The 21,554-nt window shown below is 43.2% G+C and overlaps 2 protein-coding genes across 3 annotated transcripts in view; both read right to left on the reverse strand.

Annotated features, from left to right (window-relative positions):
• The window catches only part of cyp27a2 (cytochrome P450 family 27 subfamily A member 2), a 34,918-nt gene extending 26,516 nt beyond the window's left edge, over positions 1-8,402 (reverse strand). The window contains exons 1-7 of one of the 2 annotated variants that reach the window (XM_087835706.1): positions 8,085-8,402; positions 6,860-6,932; positions 6,423-6,684; positions 5,571-5,761; positions 4,544-4,743; positions 4,257-4,454; positions 4,000-4,163 (exon numbers count right to left, since the gene is read on the reverse strand). In XM_087835706.1, the coding sequence (XP_087691832.1) occupies positions 4,000-4,163; positions 4,257-4,454; positions 4,544-4,743; positions 5,571-5,761; positions 6,423-6,674 (1,005 nt within the window). In that variant the 5' untranslated portion in view covers positions 6,675-6,684; positions 6,860-6,932; positions 8,085-8,402. Of the gene's footprint in view, positions 1-3,999; positions 4,164-4,256; positions 4,455-4,543; positions 4,744-5,570; positions 5,762-6,422; positions 6,685-6,859; positions 6,970-8,084 lie in introns of those variants that run through there. The other variant, XM_087835705.1, reaches the window with a different exon arrangement.
• A 4,424-nt stretch (positions 8,403-12,826) lies between these two features.
• map3k2 (mitogen-activated protein kinase kinase kinase 2) overlaps positions 12,827-21,554 on the reverse strand; it is a 17,616-nt gene continuing 8,888 nt past the window's right edge. Inside the window, exons 8-17 of the mRNA XM_006792872.3 lie at positions 21,343-21,473; positions 20,475-20,554; positions 20,320-20,384; positions 18,991-19,083; positions 18,655-18,894; positions 18,425-18,573; positions 17,921-18,052; positions 17,581-17,710; positions 17,310-17,487; positions 12,827-14,244 (exon numbers count right to left, since the gene is read on the reverse strand). Coding sequence (XP_006792935.2) covers positions 14,025-14,244; positions 17,310-17,487; positions 17,581-17,710; positions 17,921-18,052; positions 18,425-18,573; positions 18,655-18,894; positions 18,991-19,083; positions 20,320-20,384; positions 20,475-20,554; positions 21,343-21,473 — 1,418 coding nt within the window. The 3' untranslated portion in view covers positions 12,827-14,024. The remainder of the gene's footprint in view (positions 14,245-17,309; positions 17,488-17,580; positions 17,711-17,920; positions 18,053-18,424; positions 18,574-18,654; positions 18,895-18,990; positions 19,084-20,319; positions 20,385-20,474; positions 20,555-21,342; positions 21,474-21,554) is intronic.

Genomic DNA, 21,554 nt, shown 5'->3' on the forward strand with positions numbered 1-21,554 from the left:
TGTGGAGGCTTTGCCCTGAGAGATCCACTTGGTGACCTACAAGGAATCCAGAGGAGAAAAAGGAAAAAGAGCATCCCACAAGGTGGGACGAAATCCTGAAGCCGATGTATAACTGTCGCAAGCTGCTGATGGATAGAATTAACTTTTCTCAGAAGACATCAAGAAAATAGTAGCAGAGGTCAGAGGCACCTGAAGGATGAAGTGGATCGAGGGGGTGAAGTAGCCAGTCCAGCAGTCTGGAATGGCTTTGCTGATGACAAATGAGGGAAGAGTAATAATAAGTCTTGGCCTGAGAGAGAGAGTTTCTTTACAGGACCTCACATGATCTCTATAAGGCTATAGATCCTCTAAATCAGCGAGAGGTGGTCTTTAGGGCACGGACGTCCATAGTGAACCATAGGCCAGAGCAGGTAAAAGAGACTGTTTTGAGCGGGTCAAGGAGGTCGAGGCTGCTGAATATGCTGTTATAAAGTTGGACTATTCAGCTCGACTAGACCACTCACTTTTTAGGGTTTTCCATTAGATGGTAGTACTTTGTACCAGGTGCTTTTTTAGGAGTTCCAAGTCAGTCGAGTTGAGCCAGAAATGTGACATCAAAAGACTGCATGCCACTGATTGGCGGGGCAGTGAAGTCGCTGGATGAGTCATGAGAATAAATCCTTCACAAGAAGCAAATTCACCATTTTTAAACCCGGCAACAGGGAAATGGCTGCAAACACACAAGTCCACCGTTTCTGTCAATAATTGTATTTCAGACAAGTGGTGCTTTATTGTTGAGTGAACGGGCATTCAACAGCATGCACTGCTGATGTTGGGACAGGTCTAGAGGGAGTGGTGCTGTCAATACAAGCCAGTGGTCTTAGATTGCTCAGAGCACTCCCAGAGGGATACTCTGTGAAACAATTACGTATTTGCAATCAACGAATCTGGTTAAAAAGTAAAACGCATTTCATGGATGAGAGCCAATAAACCAAACTGCATTTTCATGACTGTCAAACTGATATTTAGATCTTTTATGCTTTTTGGAGTCTTTTTTCATTTACAGAGTGCAAAATCTTGGGAGGATAATATTTAAATGAATCACATAAATGTTTTTGGCACAATTTGCTGCAAACTGTACTAAGCCTGAAAAGCATGTCCCATGTGTCTGTGTCTGTGATGACTGTCATTAACAGTGTTTATTTTGGAACTGGAAGGTGAGACGTTATCAGATTGGGTGTGCAAGAGCAGATGGCTTAAAACTGAGCACGGTGTCGAAACTTTGGTTCCATCCTCACCCGGCATGTTTAGAGAACGTCCCACACATTCTGGCCTTTACTTATACTGGTGTCTTGATTAAGCTTAACCAAGGTCCATACCAAGCATTGGAGGGAAAAGGGGGGCCAGTATGGCGTTATTTTTGTGCCACTATTCTGAGTGCACGTAAAAAAAAATTTGCAGGTGCAAGTGTCGCATTTTGAGGAGACATTTATTTTGAGCGAAGAAAAGCTAAATTCCATCCATCCATCCATCTTCATCCGCTTTATCCGAGGCCAGGTCGCAGGGGCAGCAGCCTAAGCAAAGAGGCCCAGACCTCCCTCTCCCCAGCCACCTCCTCCAGCTTATCCGGGGGAACACCAAGGCGTTCCCAGGCCAGCCGAGAGATATAATCTCTCCAGCGTGTCCTGGGTCTGCCCCGGGGCCTCCTCCCGGTGGGACATGCCTGGAACACCTCACCCAGGAGGCGCCCAGGGGGCATCCTTGTCAGATGCCCAAACCACCTCAGCTGGCTCCTTTCGATGTGGAGCAGCAGCGGCTCTACTCTGACCCATTCCCGGATGGCCGAACTTCTCACCCTATCTCTAAGGGAGAGGCCAGCCACCCTTCGGAGGAAGCTCATTTCTGCCGCTTGTATCCGAGATCTCGTTCTTTCGGTCACTACCCACAGCTCGTGGCCATGGGTGAGGGTAGGGACATAGATCGACCGGTAAATTGAGAGCTTCGCTTTTACACTTAGCTCCCTCTTCACCACAATGGACCGGTGCAGCGTCTGCATTACTGCAGCTGCAGCCCCAATCCGTCTGTCGATCTCCGGCTCCCTTCTCCCATGACTCGCGAACAAGACCCCGAGATACTTGAACTCCTCCACTTGGGGCAGGAACTCATCTCCGACCCGGAGTGGGCACTCCACCCTTTTCCGGCTGAGAACCATGGCCTCAGATTTGGAGGTGCTGATCCTCATTCCCGCTGCTTCACACTCGGCTGCGAACCGCTCCAGTGCGAGCTGGAGGCCCTCACCCGATGAAGCCAACAGAACCACATCATCCGCAAAGATCAGAGATGAGATTCTGAGGCCACCAAAGCGAAAGCCCTCCGCCACTTGGCTGCGCCTAGAAATCCTGTCCATAAAAATTATGAACAGAACCGGTGACAAAGGGCAGCCCTGGCGGAGCCCATCACCCACCGGGAACGAGTCCGACTTATTGCCGGCAATGCGAACCAAGCTCTTGCAACGGTTGTATAGGGATCGAATGGCCCGTAGCAATGGGCCAGACACCCCATACTCCCGCAACACCCCCCACAGGACACCCCGAGGGACACGGTCGAATGCCTTCTCCAAGTCCACAAAACACATGTAGACTGGTTGGGCAAACTCCCATGTACCCTCAAGTATCCTTGAGAGGATGAAGAGCTGGTCCAGTGACCAGGACGAAAACCGCATTGTTCCTCCTGTATCCGAGGTTCGACTAGCGGACGAACTCTCCTTTCCAGCACCCTGGCATAGACTTTCCCGGGGAGGCTGAGGAGTGTGATCCCCCTGTAGTTGGAACACACCCTCCGGTCCCCCTTCTTAAAAAGCTAAATTTGAGTGAACAAAATTCATTGCTGCGTGCAAAAACTGTATTTCAGTGTTTGCTATTATCCACACACACACACTAACAGCCCCTCTCGCTCTTGTGTTGCTCGCGCTCTCAACATTTCTGCCCGTACGCGCTCAACTCTTTCTCTACACCATTATAGTTGTGCCACAAAACCAGTCAATCACAGACTTGGATGCAAAAAAATCTGATTGGCAGTTTTGGTCTCCAATCAGCTCAAAATGACGAAATACAATATCCCAGAATCCATTTCGTCCAAAACTCAAACGAGGCAGTGGCGGAGGAACACAGAGTGGCGGAGTTTGAAATATTTCTCTTTCTGAGTCACAAAATAAACTTTTAAGATATTTTCATGCGAGAATGTTTCTGTGTAAACTTCTAATATCTGATCGATTCATCAAGACATCACATATTTGCAAAAGTGCTCTAACGTTTTCGGAGATGCCTGTGTGTGTGTGTGTGTGTGTGTGTGTGTGTGTGTGTGTAAACACTGAAATACATTTTTTGCACGCAGCAATGAATTTTGTTCACTCAAATTTAGCTTTTCTTCGCTCAAAATAAATTTCTCCTCAAAATGCGACACTTGCACCTGCAAATTTTTTTTACATGCGCTCAGAATAGTGGCACAAAAATAACGCCATAGGGCCAGCACAAGTCATGTAAGATGGTCATTTCAGGCAACCAAGTTCATTTTTATAGCAAGCTCATGATCTCTACTCAGAAATTAGTCCACAATGTAAACTAAATCTCTGGCTTCTCTGGATGAATCCAGAATGAGCTCCACCTGTCTCACTGCTGTCTGCCAACACCACCACACAGCCCTCATCAATTTCTAACAGAGAAGATCACTCAATCAAAATATATTGATTCTCCATTCGATACCTCTCAAACAAGTTTAATCACGTGCTTACACTGTATTAATTTATGTTAGCAGAAACACACTCCCTAATTCTGCTCATTTTTTGACCCACTAATCTTAAAAGATGTCAGTAACTGCTGGTTTACAGAATAAAAAGGAAAAATAAAAGGCATTTTGGAGCAGCTCAAACTGTGACAGTTAACCAAAATATTTCCTTTCTACAAATAGTGAACGAATGGATAAAGAACAGACGCATGATGCTACAGCATTTTGTTTCCTCACCGTGTCGACTCCTCCCAGCATCAGCTCTGTAACGCTAATGTAGACTTCCGCTTTGGTCAGTTTGCCAGAAGACAGCAGGTAGGTCAGGTACATGGCCTCTATAGGCTCACCCCTGCTCACCTGAGCTTCAACTTCAGCCATTCTTCTGTCGATGAGCATCTGAGCTGCCATGCAAACACATAAAAGATACAAATGAACTTAAAGTGAGCCCAAAACAGCAGAAATCTTCCCTTTTGTGTTTTTTTTTTGTTACATACCTACTTCATAGAGGTCATCCCAGGCCTGAACAAAGCGTTTCCAGAAGGGGAGGATGTTGCGGGTCCATCGTGGGAAGAGAAGCACCATGTCAGCAAACGTCATCATGTCGTTAAGAGCCTTGATGAAGCGAAGAGTCTCATGGGGAATCTCCTCCTGCAGGCACCCCAGTCTGGTCTCAAACAGGATGGAGGATATACCTGTAAATAAAATATTAATAAATACATAAATAAAAGAGTTGCAAACCCTAACCTACACCCCCTTTGGGATTAGTTGCTGTCCCTCTCACCTTCAAAGCCAAACTTGTAGAGCTCAGCTGCCACGTCCAAAACTGTGGCTTGGTCCTGACTGCGAGCTCGTAAGAGCTCAATGCGTTGCAGCAGATCTCCAGTCACCTGCTGGATGGTGGAGGCATAGACCGATACCTCCTGTAGCTTCAGCATCTTGGGGTTCAGGGCACTGCGGATGCGGTACCACTCTGGTCCTGTTCTGTAAAATTAAAAGGGAAAAAACTTAAAAGGACCAGTAACAAAACTCTGAGGAACTCCAGTAGCAGGTTTTGCCAAAATCAAAGGACAATTTATCATTTTTTATGTTATAGTCAGTATCAATCAGCAGAGACGAGAAAGAAGAACAGGATGCTACCCCCACGACACAGAAAAAAAGTTGATGGATGAAGTTTATTAGAGAATTATGGCTGTTAAAAAAAAACTTTTGGCCAGTTTCTGTTTCAGTTTCAGCACTCCTTTACTACTCCGCAGTAGATATTTATACATTTTCTCTCGTTAAATGTTCTTATATACATACCTGTACTATGAAGGACCCCTGAGGAACGCCAGTATTCTTTTATGAAATCAGATTTTTTTTTAGCTTAAAGAGATTCTTCACAAGCACCCAATGGATGCCTCCACAATCCACCAGGTTGTTACATGGGCTTAACTTTACCAATTTTTGTTTTCCAAAAATTTAAGAATTATTTATAGCTTATAAGATAAGATAAGATAAGATAAGATAAGATAAGATAAGATAAGATAAGCCTTTATTAGTCCCACACATGGGACAGCAGAAAGTGGACAGTGCAAAATTACAGCAGCAAAACTGGAACAGGATAAGGTAATAATAATAAGAGACTCTATATATTAGAATGAAATACTATGTACAAATACTATGTTGTCAGAGAAAAATGTATATCTGAAATTTTCATTTGATTATTATAAGTCAGAGGAGCTCCTCTGGGTTCCTTTCTGGGTCCCTGGCTGTTTGTTAGGAATTTCGGACACATGAATAAAAGTTTTTTTGACATCATCTACACTCACTCTACGTGGAGTCCGTAGGCCTGGCCCCTCAGCTCCCTGTACTCCTTCCAGTGGGGCATCTCAACTCGGACTGGGTAGCGGCCTTCCTGCTGGATCACCTGACCAATGAGGTCAGGAGTCGCCACATTGACGATGTCAAAAGGGCCAAACTTGGAGCGCCAGATGGGCCCATACAGACGCTTCTGTAAACCCTACAAAATTGAATTATTTAAAAGTCTATTTTACAATAACAAAGACAATTAGGACATGAATATCTGTTTAATTACAATCACTAATTTCAATACTTTTTAGATTTAGGTTTTTACTCACACTACTTTTAAATAGATTGATCTAAATAATAATTAATATGATTAACACTTTGAAAAGCTTTTTTAGAAGGAGTTTGGGAAGCTGTTTTCAGATTATACTGTATAATTACTATTCTATAGCTAAAAACTTAATACCAAACCTGTTTAATTTTAGGTCATACATCTAAACTAAATAAAATGTTTAAATGAAACGACCTAAAAGTATTCCTCCACACAAACATTCTCTCTGTCCCACATTTAGTTTGCATGACTCGATCACCCTGACAGCAACTGTTTGCGAATTCTTTTCATTCTGGCTGGACTTCATACAAAATCGAGCCAATAGAAATAAAAGTGAACAAAAAAGCCAAAATGTTCGTTCAAAAGTTTGAAAGAAAGTAACATCCCTGAATGCGTTTTCTCCAAACACTAGCAGCAGCCGTGGAAACAGTTTTTGTTGTCGGCTGAAGGTCATCTCACACTTGTTCTACTCTTTAGCGCAAATGTACAAACAGTTAAAAAAGTTGCTGTTGTTGTTTTAAGCCACTAAATTCTCTTCCAGTACCTGCAGTAAGTGCATCTTTTCCGCGTATCCTTTGACCAACAACCAGTACATACTGGTGGACCGGCTGGGCCCCGGTAAGTCATCAATGCTCTTCAGCTTAACCGCCTCAGTTGCTGTCTGCACGTTCAGGTTTCTTCTGCCCAGGATGGAAACGAAGGGTGCGGGTCTGAGCACCGGAGCGACCCGAAGCGCTGTCCCGGAGCAGAGCGCTGGGAGGCAGCGGTACCAGGTTGCAACAGCCCGGAAGCCCATAGTGAAAGCACTGTGTGAAAGAGCCAATTGTGTGTGTGTGCAACAGGGCCGTGCAGAGAGGTTTAAAGGGGCGGGTGCTCAAAGTTCAAAAGGGGCACATTGAACCAGGCTGAATAACAACAACACACATTCATCAAGAATCTAATATGGGCAACAAGCCAAAGCAAACGTAGCCGATGTTTTACCTGATGGGTACAATGTTGCTGTTGAGGGGTTGCTGTGGATAGTGCTGGAGGGCAGGGCTGTGTTGATCTGAGACTGTAGACATTAAAAAGTCCATAGGAGAGATGGTAGCTGATTAAACAAGTATCATGAGATAATAACAAAATGCAAAGATTGGTGACAGCGCTTGGAAGGCAACAAAAAACTGTGAGAAATAATTTAGGCTCTGCCTGTGAATCACTCTTTGCTTCTCTTCTTCCTTCCATCCCATCATCTCATATATCACTCTCCACTTGCTGTCTATCTGAGAACAAGGCACAACTTGCTATTGCAATAAACTATAACTTAATTATCCACACCTAACAACTCTTGCACTTAATCTATAATAAAATAATGACAGAAAAATGTTATAGCACTGCCTTTAGTAGCCTCACACAGCTCCTACTGTTTCCTCCTCATGTCCTTACCAGCCATGTCTGGACAATGTTATATCATGAGTAATTTTATTTTATTTTTTAAATCTATCTAAATAAAACACACACATGCACGCACACACAGTGACATTTTAGACCTTCTTCAGAATACTGTATATACTATGGGCATCATGGTGCTGATCCAGAATCCTTACAGTATTATTTATTACTAGAGCTACAATAATAAAGCAATGAGGAGGGGGAAGTAATAAATATGAAATAATGTATTTATGATGATTCCATTTGTTTCACTATCCACTCTGTGCAGGGGCAAAGCTTATTACATTGTTAAACTGTAGAGATACAATAATTTTACTGCTGTAAAATCCAAATTTTGTCTTATTTATAATATAAATCTAATATAATCTGCTTCTTAATGTATGTTCTTTAAAATACAGCGTGTGCTTTTTAATATATTATAATTATAATAATGCATAATTATGTGGACATGCATATTAGATCGTTTTTTAGTGAAATATAATCCCTCCAGAAAGGCAGGAAAAGCCGGGAAACTTACTTTAAAACTAAATATGTTCCCTAAAACGGTGACAGAGCTACAGACCCATGACAGCCTTACACAGGTAGCTAGCAGCTATGACCAGCACTACTTGTGCAGTTAATAAAAGGACAGGTAATGTTTGTCGCGCTGTTGCACACACAGCACGCTCGTTTGTTTCAGTTCGTCAGTTGCCACAAGACAACTTACCAACGTGTACATAATAAGCTAATACTCCTGGGTGCTATACACTACAGTGTACGCTGTACACCTACTTACTGGTTTTGTCGCGTCAGTCTGTCTCTGAGTTCATCTGTGTTTCTCCTACAGCTCCGGACCGCAAAAAATGCGCCTGCTCTTTGTGAGCTCGTCCCGGCTCGTAACCAGCGCGTTCTGCCGTTGGTTGATCATTGATCATTGGTTAAATGTGATCATGTGACTGATGCAAGCCAGACCCTTTTATTTAGCAAAACTGTGATTAATAGTTAAATATTATTGTTGAGAGGCACAGACAGGACTCCGCACGCACACAAACATTGAAAAAAATAAATAAATAATTTCGTTTTAAAAAGTTGCCTCAACAAAAGGGCACTTTGGGCACCCATCAGGAAAGGGGTGGGTGCTCAAGCCCATCTAGCCCCCCCGCACATGCCTGGTGTGCAACAGAGCATGTGCGTATTTATATGCTTGGAGTCTGATTACAAACCTTTCATTGTACAGATCCACCCCTTCAGGCAATGCAGGTCAGGTTTCATGAACCATGGCTGTGACGCCTGTGGGGTTCACATGTCACAACGTTTTTCATTAACACAACTTATCAGAGCATCTGGCATTAAAGAAAAAAAACAGACCCAAGAAAATGATGAACTTCCGATTGTAATTACGTATCATCCCTGTAATACTTGCACATAAAAGGCGCAAAAGCAAAGCTTTACCTGTGGTAGAATGTTGACATCTAGTGGGCCCTACAGAGGTTGCACAGGTGGGAAATCACATAAGGTGGGGCCAGGTTTCACAATGAGCTCCCCCGAAACCTTGGCTGATTGTGACCTACACCTGTTTTCACACCTTGGCTCGTGTGATTAGGTAGAGGATTATTAGGTGGTCCATTGTCCCTCTTTGGGGGGGAAACTCCCACAGGGCTTAAATCTGGGACTCTCCACCATTTGACCCTAGAACTGAAGAAGCTTCTCGGATGAGAGGTGAAACGTCTTCAAGCAACTTGAAGTCCAGACGCATTTTCCCCCCCCAAGCTCCTTAGACTACGATGACCTGGAGGACTGAGAACCACAAACCAACATACTAAACATTATCTATTTTTTTATCAGTCTTACACCATTAAAGTGATTCTAAAACAATACTACTTCAAAACTCATGATGTGCAGTGTGTCCTTAATTGGAAGAAACAAATCCAAACACACTGCCAATGCAATAAAATCATACCCGGATAGAAAAAACACACAGTGGAGCACTATCAGTCATGGATCGGCCTCCCCAGAGCCCGGACATCAACAAAAAACAGAACAAAAGGCAGAAACATGCAAAGAAGAGCTTTGAATGTTCTTCAAGAAGCCTGGAGAACTATTCCTGAAGACTGCTTGAAGAAATGACAAGAAAGCTGCCTAAGAGAGAAGAATAAAAGCGGTCACACCAAATGTTGACTTTCAAGCTCGTTAGAATTGTACAAACAGTGTTTGCCTACGATGCTGTATTTACATATATGTTGCCACATTTCAATAAGTAACTTTTCCTATTTTACGTTTTCCTAACATAAAGGAATTAAGGATGACTCGAGAGTTTTGCGCAGTGCCAACTAACAAAAAACTCCAGCAAAGCCCCGATGTGAAATAAATATCTTTTATTGTTGTCATCGTCATAATTGTTGTAATTATGAACACCGAGCTGTTGCAATACTCCAGAAATTTTGCCAAAAAACAGCAACCATTCAACGGCACCGCTGCGTCTCTCAGGACCCAACTATGCATACAATCTCCCATTTAGAAGAGAAAAAAAAGAAAAGGAAAAATAAAAAATATATTAAAAAATTATGCGTACCACTGATATACAGATCTGATATAAACAGGCATATTGGTCACAAACCAATTAGAATTATAAACATGGCTTCTTTTACAATACACAGACCAAACATGTGGGATATAAGTTTCCTTTAAAAAAAAAAAAAAAAAAAAAGAAAAAAAAAAAAGGTACAATTTCATTTTTATACATTTGTACATGATTTTCTTTTTTTTAACGCTCTCACCCCCTACAGTCAGAATGCTCAAGGCATTTCAGGCGCAGTGTCCAATGAGCAACATCTGCAGTAAATGCACATTAACACACACACTCACACGTTTATTCATTCACTCATTCAGGAGTGGCAGCAGTGGCTTTAAACGAGAACTACAGGTGTATCTTGGCGCTCCACAGGTGACAAATACTGGTACCGAAGAGTTAATCCACTGTGGTGAACGAGGCCAAGAATGAGACATTACATTCATGTCAAGGTTAACTGAACCACCATCATAATCATCATCATCCATCTCTCGCACTCATACACAAAGTAATTTTTTTAAAAAAATGAAAAGAAAGAAAAACAGTCTTTAAAAATGTGCAAAGAAAAAGTCGCCGAGCCGAGCTGCACGAGCGCAAGGAACCGTTAAGGGGGAGTGGGAGGGCATCAGTGAAGAACCAATAGTGCATAATGGTAGTGCGTATCTATGACGACCAGTGTTGGCGATCTCCACCAGACGGCTTGCCGTGAGCCACCTGAAGAGCCAAAGGAACGTACCACTGAGAAGATGCATAATGTGAGTGTAAAACTGAGTTTCCACAGAGCAAGAAAGGCTTAAAAGTGTCTTCAGAGGAAGTCGGGGCAACAGAGATCAAAGAAACTGTTCCCTGTCTGTTTTTACAAAGATGCAGTCAGAAAAATCCGACTCTGTAGTAATACCTAAACGTCACTACGAGACAGAAGTGCATAATTATTTGTATTTTTTAAAATACTCTGATAAAAATCAATCTTCTGCAGGGGTTTCGGGGTCGGCCCTAAGAAGCTGATCTGAGTCTTTGAAGCTTCAGCAAGAATTATTTGTAATTATTTAGAGCTTTTCTTTAGCTACGGTGTTTAAAAGACCCATCATACTGTATAAATGAGAAGGCCAAGTAAACAATGTGATATTAGTTAACTTCACCAATCAGATTTAAAGAAATGGGAGCGGCCACACACAGGCAGCTGTAAGCTAAGCATCTCAACTGCTGTTTGTGCTGTTGGAGCATTTTAATGTGGTTATTTAATAAATAAAACAATCTGAGCTACAGCTCGTCTGAGAAGTTTACAGTTCATTCTAATTAGCATTCTGCAACAACAAGTCACGAACGCAGCTTGCTAACATGTTGCCACCCGTAATCGTGCTACACGTTACCACGTCACAGAGACTATTTAGCGTCCCAATTTATGAACAGCTATTAATATTGGGTGTAATCAAAACAAGTGGAAAACCATTTAACAGTTTTTGGATTTGCATATATAACAGAAAATATGAACTTCACAATCAAATATTTGGACAACGAAGCTTCAAAGGCCTCCAAGTGCTACAAACAATGTTTGGATCATTTAATTCATTAACAAGTGCCAGAAACACACACAAGTGTGACTCTCTAAGCTAAAATCTAAGTTTATTTACCATCACAGACCCAATAATCTATCCACCACAAAAAGCTTGTCCTGGTAATGGCTCATTCAGCAGCAAAGACGACGAGGAGAGGTGCTGTACATGTGTGTAGGAGAGCCAAAGGTGGGGATCTGAGCAGGAGTTTAATTTTAGAGAGTCACCATCACTTTTCTCTGCTGGTCAAATGTTGCTGATTGCACCAGAAACACTTCCTCCCCTGCTCTGCAGAAACCGGCTTTGATGATAATAAAAGTTTTGCATATCGTCTCTTTGAACCTAGAAACATTTCAATCTTAGCAGCACAACAGTAACTCCCACCAGGACTCTGATTCACGTTATTGTTTAAACATTTAGAAGCTTTCTACATGGGCTGTTTGATAATCCGCCTGCTGCAAACAGCCAAAATTGAAGGCATAATTTGAGCCCTAAATAACCATTTGATTGGCTGCTGGCAGAGCTGCTCAGAAACCTCACCATTACTAACCAAAAAGTGAATTAAAAGAAGAAGAAGTGATCAGCACAAGCCGAGGTGTCACCTGATATCTGGCGTGTGCATAGTCGATGCTTTCAAATCAGATGAGCGTTTGTGGTTAAAGTGACGAGTCTGCTTTGATGCATTTGATTCGGTGGTGACAGCGACTGCAGTACCAAGCAATAAACACGAGAATGAAGCTCTGCGAGTCTGTCTGAAAACGGCGATGAACGTACAACTCCAGCGGCGGAGCTCCAGGAGAGGCTGCGTGTACCCTTCAGTTAAATGATGAGCAGCTAAAAACGTTTAGTTTGAAATGAAACGGACAACAGAGCAAGATCTTCAAGTTCCCCCCCACTGCTTCTCCGATCTGATGGCAGAGACTCACTGTGAACACATGAAAGCACCAAATTAGCAGCTTCTGTCTCATCCAAATACTCAGGCTGGCTTGATCTGAACATTTAAAAGGTGCAAATTTAGATGTTAGATGAGAGTTAAACTGCTCTCCATGGAAGTTCATGCTGAGGAAGAAGATACTAGAAATGTAAAAACTTCTACGATCCATCCACAACACGAGGTTAGTCCTGAATATACTGCATGGTTTGAAACACATGCCATGAGATAGTTGGAAGCTTAAAACAAGCTGGAAAAGCCAGCTGCATTTTTGGGGGGCTTTAAGACAAAGCACTGCAGCACAGCACAAACATGGTTGAGTCATCATTAAACTAGTTCTTTCCCTCTCTCTGACACGGACGTGTTAACCAAAAAAGATGAACTGCTGGTGAAGCTACGTGACCGCGGCTCCCTGCGAGGACCTGACCTGTCCATGGGATGGTGTAAGCTCTGTCAGCTAAAACAAACCCTGCCCGTCCACCAACGGCTTCAGTTTCATTTATCGACTTGCTCTCCTTAAACTACACATCCAAATCAGTCACCTTCCAGAATTAGCTATGGTGGCCTGAAGAGGATACGAGTGTGTTTTAGTTGACTTTTTAAATGTTTTAAATCAACAATTGTGCACCTTTCAAGTCTGGTCATGAGAGTGCTCCCTATTGCTTTCTGTGGCTGAACAGACTGAGTTTCTAAAAGCCAACGTTTACCAGCAGTAAATTCATGAATCTGCTGCAAATCTGCCATACTGAAGAGACATCCAATCAGATCAGAGAATTAGAGGAGGAAAGAGAGCACAGGTACCGATGTGGCGCTTCACTTCTACACCAGCATGACAACTTTTCTAAACAGAGGATATTTGGTTTCCAGCCGGCGGCGCTGGTACAGCAGGCGAACGAACAAACCGAAATGATCAGCACAGCGAGTCCCCGTCGCAGAAAGGCAGAAACGGCTGAACTGGGATCAGCTGGTGTGAAGGCAGTTTATCCAGGAGGCAAAAATCAAAACAAACAAAACAAAAAAAGCTGAGAACAAAAAGCTGAGACTCATTCTCAAACATAAAAAGGCACAGAGACGGGGACGACGAATCAGAACGTTTCATCTGCACTTCGTTCAGAAAACGGAGCGGACTTCGGCGAGGGATGAGGGCAGGTGGATGGAAAATTCTCGGGGGAGTGTTCTCTGGATCTAGGATTCAGGTTTGTCTATAGCAGCGCGCCCGTCACTCTGGGTTTTGGCAGGAGACTACATTCTGGGGTCGGGTCAGCGAGACATTGGAGGAGGATGAGAAGGAGGCATGGTGGGGTTTACTCCAGAGTCAGGCATCAGCTCCTGTTAGGGCCACAACACCGACGCCATCCCGCTTCAAAACGCTCAGAGCGAGAAACCGTACAAACATTTAAAAAAAACAAAACAGTTATTTAGAGAGGAGGAAGTGCTCAACCTCCTCCGCGTTGGAGACGTTAAGGTGCAACTTGCGGAGAAAAATAAAATAAGAATTTGTGTCCTTTATGGCAGTCTCATACAAACAGAGACAGAAGGAGCGCCCCCACCTTCTTCCAGCCAGTCTTTCCTGGTCCAACGTGGTTTCAGCGTAAAGGTGGAGGGGGCGGGATCAGATAAGGCCGTATTTGGCAGTTCGGCAGGCAGGCAGGGGTTCAAGATTCAAGGAGGGGGCGGGAGGGGTTAATGTACAAAGATGTGCCTGAGCAGCTCTTCTGCAGACGGCCGCTGCTTGGTCTCCACGAAGATCCGTTTGAGGAACTCCCGGCAGTGGTCCGACACGTGGGCAGGCAGGACGGGGTTAGTGGGCTGCGTGGCGATCTTAAAGATGGCCGCCATGGCCTCAAACTCTGCCCACGGAGGTCGCTGAGTCAGCATCTCCACAACGGTGCAGCCGACACTCCTGAAGACGACAAAACAAACATTAAGCCCATAAAAGAAAGGAAGGATGGGTCATTTTATTAGCTTTATTTGGTTTTCACTAGATCCAACATGGCCTCACAGCACAGGAAATGCTCTCAGCTACAGCTTCCACCTTTCTGTGGCACAATAACATTAAAAGGCAACCCAGTCTTTACTTTCCTACCTGTTTCATTCGACAGTTAGTCATGATTTTATAAAAAGCCATCCAACAACATCGTCTTTCATCTTTGAAGCCACGTGTGGCCAAAGCTTCCTGTTAGTGGCTACAACGAGGCGTCTTCAGAGGTTTGCACTGGTTACATACATGACCAACATGGTCTCGTTTGCAGATTCTCTAACAAACAACATTTCATACACAGGATAGAAGGAGCTCTATATAACCAACACTGAACTCCCTAAACGATTAAATCGATTAAGAGAGGTAAGCACGTGTGAACTTCATCCTACTCCTTTAGGAGCATCTAAACTAATGGTATAGAGAGATAACTTTTTCTCTTCACAATGTGTTCTGTTATTTTATTTAAATTTACCCATTGGAGTGATTGATGGTTGATTTCAGTCTTAAAAAACAAAATAAAAGACACCACCATTGTTCATGTTTTATCATTTAAACTCGATCCTAAAATAAAATTCTGAGCCTGGAAAGACCCACTTCAGACTCATTGTGTGTTACCACCATAAAAACTACCAAAAAACCCTCAATGTCTTTTCTTTTCAACTTTTCCGTTAGGAAGTGTTAACTACTATTAGCTTCTGTTAGCTGGTGTTAGTGATACTTTCAAGTCATACTTGAGGTGCATCTAACATTGCTGGACTGAGTCTTTAGCAAACAAACTCTTGTACAAAGTGAGCATGTAATCAGAATGTTTGAGTCCAGCATTACTCAGCATAACTACCAGCTGTTGCTGTTTAGCTGGCTTGTGGCCAGTTGTCCCGAGATGGGAGGGTCACATGTCTAATCTGCTGACAATAATAAAGTGTCTCCTGATCTGAGCCCTGACTGCAGATCAGTAGATGAGGCTTAAGATGAAGAGGAAGCGGAGGACATTTTATTAAGATGTCATCTCTCATTATCCCTTTCCTTCACATTTTCCTTTCTTTGGTGACGGAGACCAACGAGTTCTCTTCTCCTCCACCTTTGGTGCACGGTGCATGTGGCCGGTCTCACAAACCAGTATCGTTCCCATGAACTTTTAATGGTTTATTTCTAAGTTCATGAAAACCTTTTAATTACTCTGAAGACATAATTTAACACTGATGTACATATATGAGCAGAATATTCCTTTATATTAAATAACCTCAAAAGGTTACATTTTTACAACCTTGGGTGTCCACACTGCCCACCCAACCGGCCGCCCACGTACTTGGCAGGGTAACGACAATACCTCAATCAAGAATGCATACCAGAAGCAACACAATAGAAAAATCACACATTTTCCTTAGTTAAATGAGGCTTCTGAGGTTAAATGCACACATAAGCAGGATTGGTCTAAAGACTTAAAGGAAAAGAGTTTGTGTTACCTGACTTTTCCTGATATTTCTGACCCTTTAACCCTCTGGGGTCCAGGGTATAATTGGCCGTTTTTGACTACTTCTGATTTTACCTCTGTATTTCACCTTTAAAAAAAAAAATGTTTATCTTGCCTTGTTTGCTATCATTATTTTCAGCACAACCTCAAATATCTGAAATTTGAGTTATTTTTTCATTTTGGCATACTATATTAGCACAATTGATCTAAATCCAGACAAAAAATTCAAAATCCGAGTAGAAAAAAAGTTAAATTTTTTACTGTAAAACCCACAAACATGTTTAACAAATAATTTTCATAAGTTGAAATGCAAATAGAAATTGTACATTTCTAAAAATTATGCACAAGTTTTGCAAACAACAAAGTTATATGGTACTATTTACCTAAAAATTCAGCCAAGGCCTCAGGTGTTTTTTATATAACCATTTAAATCTATTTACAGAACAATCAGGTGTGCTGCATCAGATTAGAAGGTACACAAATTATTTGTGCCAGTCCAAAAAAAAAAAACAAAACAAAAAAAAACAGTTTGTGTTCAGTATAAGACAGAGGAGAACACCACAGGCCTAAACCCTGCAGGTCTGACAGCAGGAGGTGCATCAGTCCAGTTTTCCATGTGGGAACAGTGTTTACACTGGAATCTGCCTTTGGTGGCTTTTTTGGAGCAACTGTGACATTCAGTAGTATAACTGACACACAAAACAAAGATTACACAACACACTAACTACAGCCTCCAAACGCGCTAAACGTCACTAATGTCTCACATATGAAAACTCTCTTTCTTTCGCTCGCCCTCTTTCCGTCGCGGGTGTCACTCCTAAAAACTTCCCCCTCTCCCTAAACAACCAAGTGCCACATGTTGCCATATCATTTTTTTGATTGGCTGACATGGTAAACTCTAACACCAATAGGAAAGGGGTGTTTTTTTTCACTCGCAAGCGGAGAGTGTTGGCTAGTGCTGTCCGTAGAAATCGCCGTTTTTACCGTTCTGTAAACACCGCGGTTTTAGTCAGAAAAAAACATCGCGTGTATTTTTTAATCATAACTCTGGTTTTACGTGGCCCATCGACACAATTCAAAAACTGGTATATAGTTTGAAGTCCGCACTTTCGACCCAAGTTGAAACTGAGACTCTGAGTCGCTGCATCTTGTAGCTGTGTTGTCTTAAACTGGTCATGTGATTTTGACATGCCGGTGCGTCCGATGACCCCAGAGGGTTAATAAATAAAAGTGCGTTTTATATTTGGCCAAAACATCTTTGGTTGGTGTCCTGGTTTGTGGGACTAAAACCCCTAAACTGGAAGCAACACTAATGGATGTTAGTGTTGATGAAGGAAGCTGTTGGGATGTGGAAGTTCACTGCTGCGTCTGCTCAAGTCGGAGGTAAAGAAGCATCACTTTCTAAAGTCAGTTTGTAAAAATTCATCTACATCGGTACCACTTAAATGACTTTTTACAACACTTTCATGCATCCTCCTCTGAATAATGTAGTAAAGACGTTTGTGGTTGGTCTTACCAGATGTCTGCCTTCCTGCCGTAACCCTCTCCGCTGATCACCTCTGGGCTCATCCAGTACGGGGTACCGGTCACCGACTTCATGCCTGTTCCTGACAGACAGATGGTCTGCAGCCGCCTGCTGGCCCCAAAGTCTCCCAGCTTCACGTTACCCACCGAGTCTCTGAGGATGTTTGCACCTGAAGGACGATTGCACAGTTTCATGCTCTACTTTTCAAAGACGACGTTTGGTCCCAAGTATTTCCCCAGCAGGAGCGAAAACCTCAGCTCACCTTTGATGTCCCTGTGGACGATCATGTTGCTGTGCAGATAAGAAACCCCCTCCAGGATCTGCCTGGTGTAGCGGCGCGTCACATTTTCCGTGAGCGCCCCGTACGACTTCAGCTGGTCTTTAATGGATCCCTGAGGGTCACCAGAAAGGAATCATCAGAAATATCCCTGCTGTTCCACACATTAAAATTTAGCGTCTCTTAAGAGAAACAGCTGTCATTTCCACTCGAACAAAGGGAACTTTATTTGGGTGGAAATCCATCAACACTTACGAACAGAGCATGAGATTTTTAGCTTCATACACACATAACTGGAAACAGTGAACAGTTTGTGTGCACTCACTCCAGGCATGTACTCCATAAAGATGGAGAGCGTTCGCTCCATCGTGTCTCGCAGACAGCCATAATATTGGACGATCCGCTCATGGCACAAGTTCTTCAGGAGCTGGATTTCACATTCCAGTGCGCTCACCTCCTGCAGCAGAAACAGAAGGGCACATATTCAAGCAGAACATATTTAAACCGATTTCACCTCTACATACAACAAATTAGAGGCTCTAACAGCAGATACTCGAGAGGACTGTCTCTAGTTTGAATTTACTGAGTTGTATCTTTATTTACAGCCCTGTTTTTCAAATTAACATTGTATGATTTTCTTTTTTTTCCCCCTCCCTGGCTTTTTTATAAATCAACAAGGCATTTTACAAAAATAAAATAAGCTTCATAAAACAATGACATAGCATCTAGATCCACACTTTCACCCAAAGCAATGATTCATGGAATTATTTAAGGTCTTTCCATTTTCCTACCACTGTATTTAATATATTCTATGCTGCTGTGTACGTACCTTGCTCGTCTCTGGACTCTCTGGATCAAACTGAACTTGTTTAACTGCCAGTTCCCGTCCAGTATCGGCGTCGTAACACAGGAAGACCCGCCCGAAAGCTCCCTGACCCAGAAGCTTCCCCAGCCGCCAGTTGGTTGGCGCTCGCGGGGCTGTGCACAAAAACACATCAGGTTTACTAAAAACGCAGAAAAACAAACATCTGGAGGACATGTCGTGTTGCGAGGACTCACAGCGGCTGGGTGGACTGACGTCCATGACGGAGAGCGTCGGAGCCACGGCCGGATTGGGGTTTGGCTCGATGTCACTCCCCCTCCGCGGCCTCCTGGCGGGGCCGGGTGCTTCCTCCAGGTCAGGCGTGAAGACGCTGCTGCCACTGCTGGTGCTGGGCGACTGCTCGGTCGAGCTGAAGCTGATTGGAGAGCGGAAACCGTGAACTTGCGTCCGCCGAGCCCGAGGGAAAGTCTTCCTCCCTGTTCAGAGGATGAAGGAGAGTGATCATTTTTAAATCCCTGTTTAAAGTTAATTTGCTTTCAGCATCAGTAGGAATAAATAAATGAATTACCCACCATCACTGTAATCCTGAAGGCCAAAAGGAATGCCGTACCGGCGAGGATACGTCCCTCCTTTCCCCGACTTCTCGAACACCGGAATATCGTACTCTGCAGAGGAAGGAGGATACAAAAGATGAAATTTACAGGCCATGGCCTCAAAACAGCTTTCAAAGATGGCAACCTCGACATGAGAATGTTTTGGGCCTTTTAACTGCAATCTGTAAAGTGAGAGTGCTCACTTTCCTTGAAAAATCCCATTTTTACCATTTCTTCCTGCCCTCAACGTGACAAGCAAAGCATGGTGTAGGTTAGTGATTATAAGTCTAGTTCTACTTGGTCCAGCAATACGATTTAAAACCTGATATATAGTTTAAAGTCATCACTTTCAACACAAGTAGAAACAGAGATTCAGCAAGGCTGCGTCTTGCTGTTATATCATCTTAAAATCAGTCGTGTGATTTGGACATGCTAGTACATCAACTATAGAGGGTTAAAGGTTTGTCTCTTAGTCTGGTTTAAGTTTTAGCTTGTTAAACTGGTAGATAAAAAAAACTGGTAAACTGGTTGCCTGGTAGATCAGATTGTTGTTGTTTTTATTTTTTAAACCCTTAAACAGTCTAACACCCGTGAACTAGGGCTGGGCTATATCATACCACGGTAATACCGGTGTAATTTTGGGCAACGATAGGAAAATGAAATATCGCGATAGAATATGGGTAAAACGCGCATGCCCAGTGCCTTTGTTTACATACGCACATGGCGGCGACGCAGAATGAGAAGAGCGAAAGTGGATCATTAAATGAACGGATGAACCAGATTTGGTTTGTAAAAATGCTGCAACTTCAGTGGTGTGGAACTGGTTTAGCTTTCATCCGTCAGATACACAACAAAGCACTATTTTTGGTAGAGCATGCTAGCGGGCCGTCGTTATTACCGTGTTGTTTGGAAAATATGGCACACTTAAAATCAATCCTTTGATTTTCTGAAAATCGACAGTGCCCCTTATAATCCCGTGTGCCTTATGTATGAATTCTGGTTGTGTTTACTGACCTCGAAACGATTTTATGTACACGGCGCTCGAAAATCTGTCAAATGTTTTAGTACGACTTTGCTAAGCTACGAAGCCGCACCGCTTGATGGATTGTCGGAGCATTACGGCTATCGTAGGCAGGAGCCTCGCGGAGCGATACGTACTGTGCTTCAACATAATATTACCGTATTGTGTGTGTAAAGTATTTTGTCTAGTGTCAATTATATCGTTATCGCAGCTTTTCAAATGTATATTATGATAAATATTTTTGGTCATATCGCCCTGCTCTACCGTGAACTAAGATCTGCTCTCACCTGGAAAGTCCTGGTGGTTGTCTGGGTAGCTCTGAGCCCTGGGCATCCTGGACTTTGGGTAATCACTGCACAACACAAAGACAACAGCAACAAATCAGAGGGATTTTCTCCACGGCAGTTTTTTGTGGTTTCCTGTTTTATTCTGTGACGCAGACCTGTCCAGTGGGCTGTCTAGGGAGGGACAACTTCCAGAAGCCGAGTTCTCCGGACTGCTCATGGACAATGGATCCAACATCTGAAGTAAAACAAGAGAAATGAGAGAGAGACAAACTCATATCCTCTCAAAACTAATCAAATTGTATCTCATTAGCTAACAGGTGAATTTAATTTGACATAAACTGATGCTCAGAGCAACTTCAGAAAACTCAATAATAAATACATTACATTTAAGCTTTTTACAACCTCCAAAACAGAAAAATAAATAATTCCCTCATCTCTCCAGACCTGCAGTAGTCACCAGTTATGCCACTGAAGCACGTGACACTTTAACGAGGGCTGTTTGTGACGTAACACAAACTGCCCGTGCCTGCGAAGGAGCCTGCTGACCTCCACTATTCATGCCTCTACAACCTCACCTACAAGTGTGCAAAACACGTCCATGTACCCAGACACTCGATGTGCTATGAAAAGAACCCAGATACGCATCCACCATCTACCCTGCTGTGTGCGCCCAGGTCCGTTTGGGAGTATATCAGGGACTTAACCTGTCCTCCACAGTGGCAGGTACACCACAGAACTCAGTAGTCACAGCAGGGAGAAGAGGAAAAAAAGATCAACTTTAATAAAATACTAAAAGGCCAGAAGGTTCTGCTTTAATGGCTACTGTAAAGTCCAGCGTGGCAACTTTAAAAAGAACTCTTTAAATATCGGCTTTATGATAAAGAAGCTGGTGAAAATTAATATTACATTTAAAATGTCCTACAGTTTACACTTAAATACTAGGTTTGCGCTCCGCTTTGTTACATCAGAGCAGCTCCTTTTCAAGTAGCAAACACTAAAGAGGACTCTCCTGAGCATCAGTACCTGGTCCATGCTCTCAGGGATGAACTCCCCCTCGCTGTTGATGCTGGTGAAGGAGCCGTTCCTCGCCACCTGCTGCAGAGCGTCGGGAATGTATCCTGGAGGAGGAGAGCTGCGGTCCGTTGAGTGGGAACCTGACAGGACGGCGGTTATAGAGAGTGAGAAAATTGTCCTGTGTGCGCCACAGTCACAGCTAAACCATGTGATGCTTATTT

This window comes from Neolamprologus brichardi, chromosome 23 (assembly GCF_056152115.1).
Source record: "Neolamprologus brichardi isolate AB-2024 chromosome 23, ASM5615211v1, whole genome shotgun sequence".
Taxonomy (NCBI): Eukaryota; Metazoa; Chordata; class Actinopteri; order Cichliformes; family Cichlidae; genus Neolamprologus; species Neolamprologus brichardi.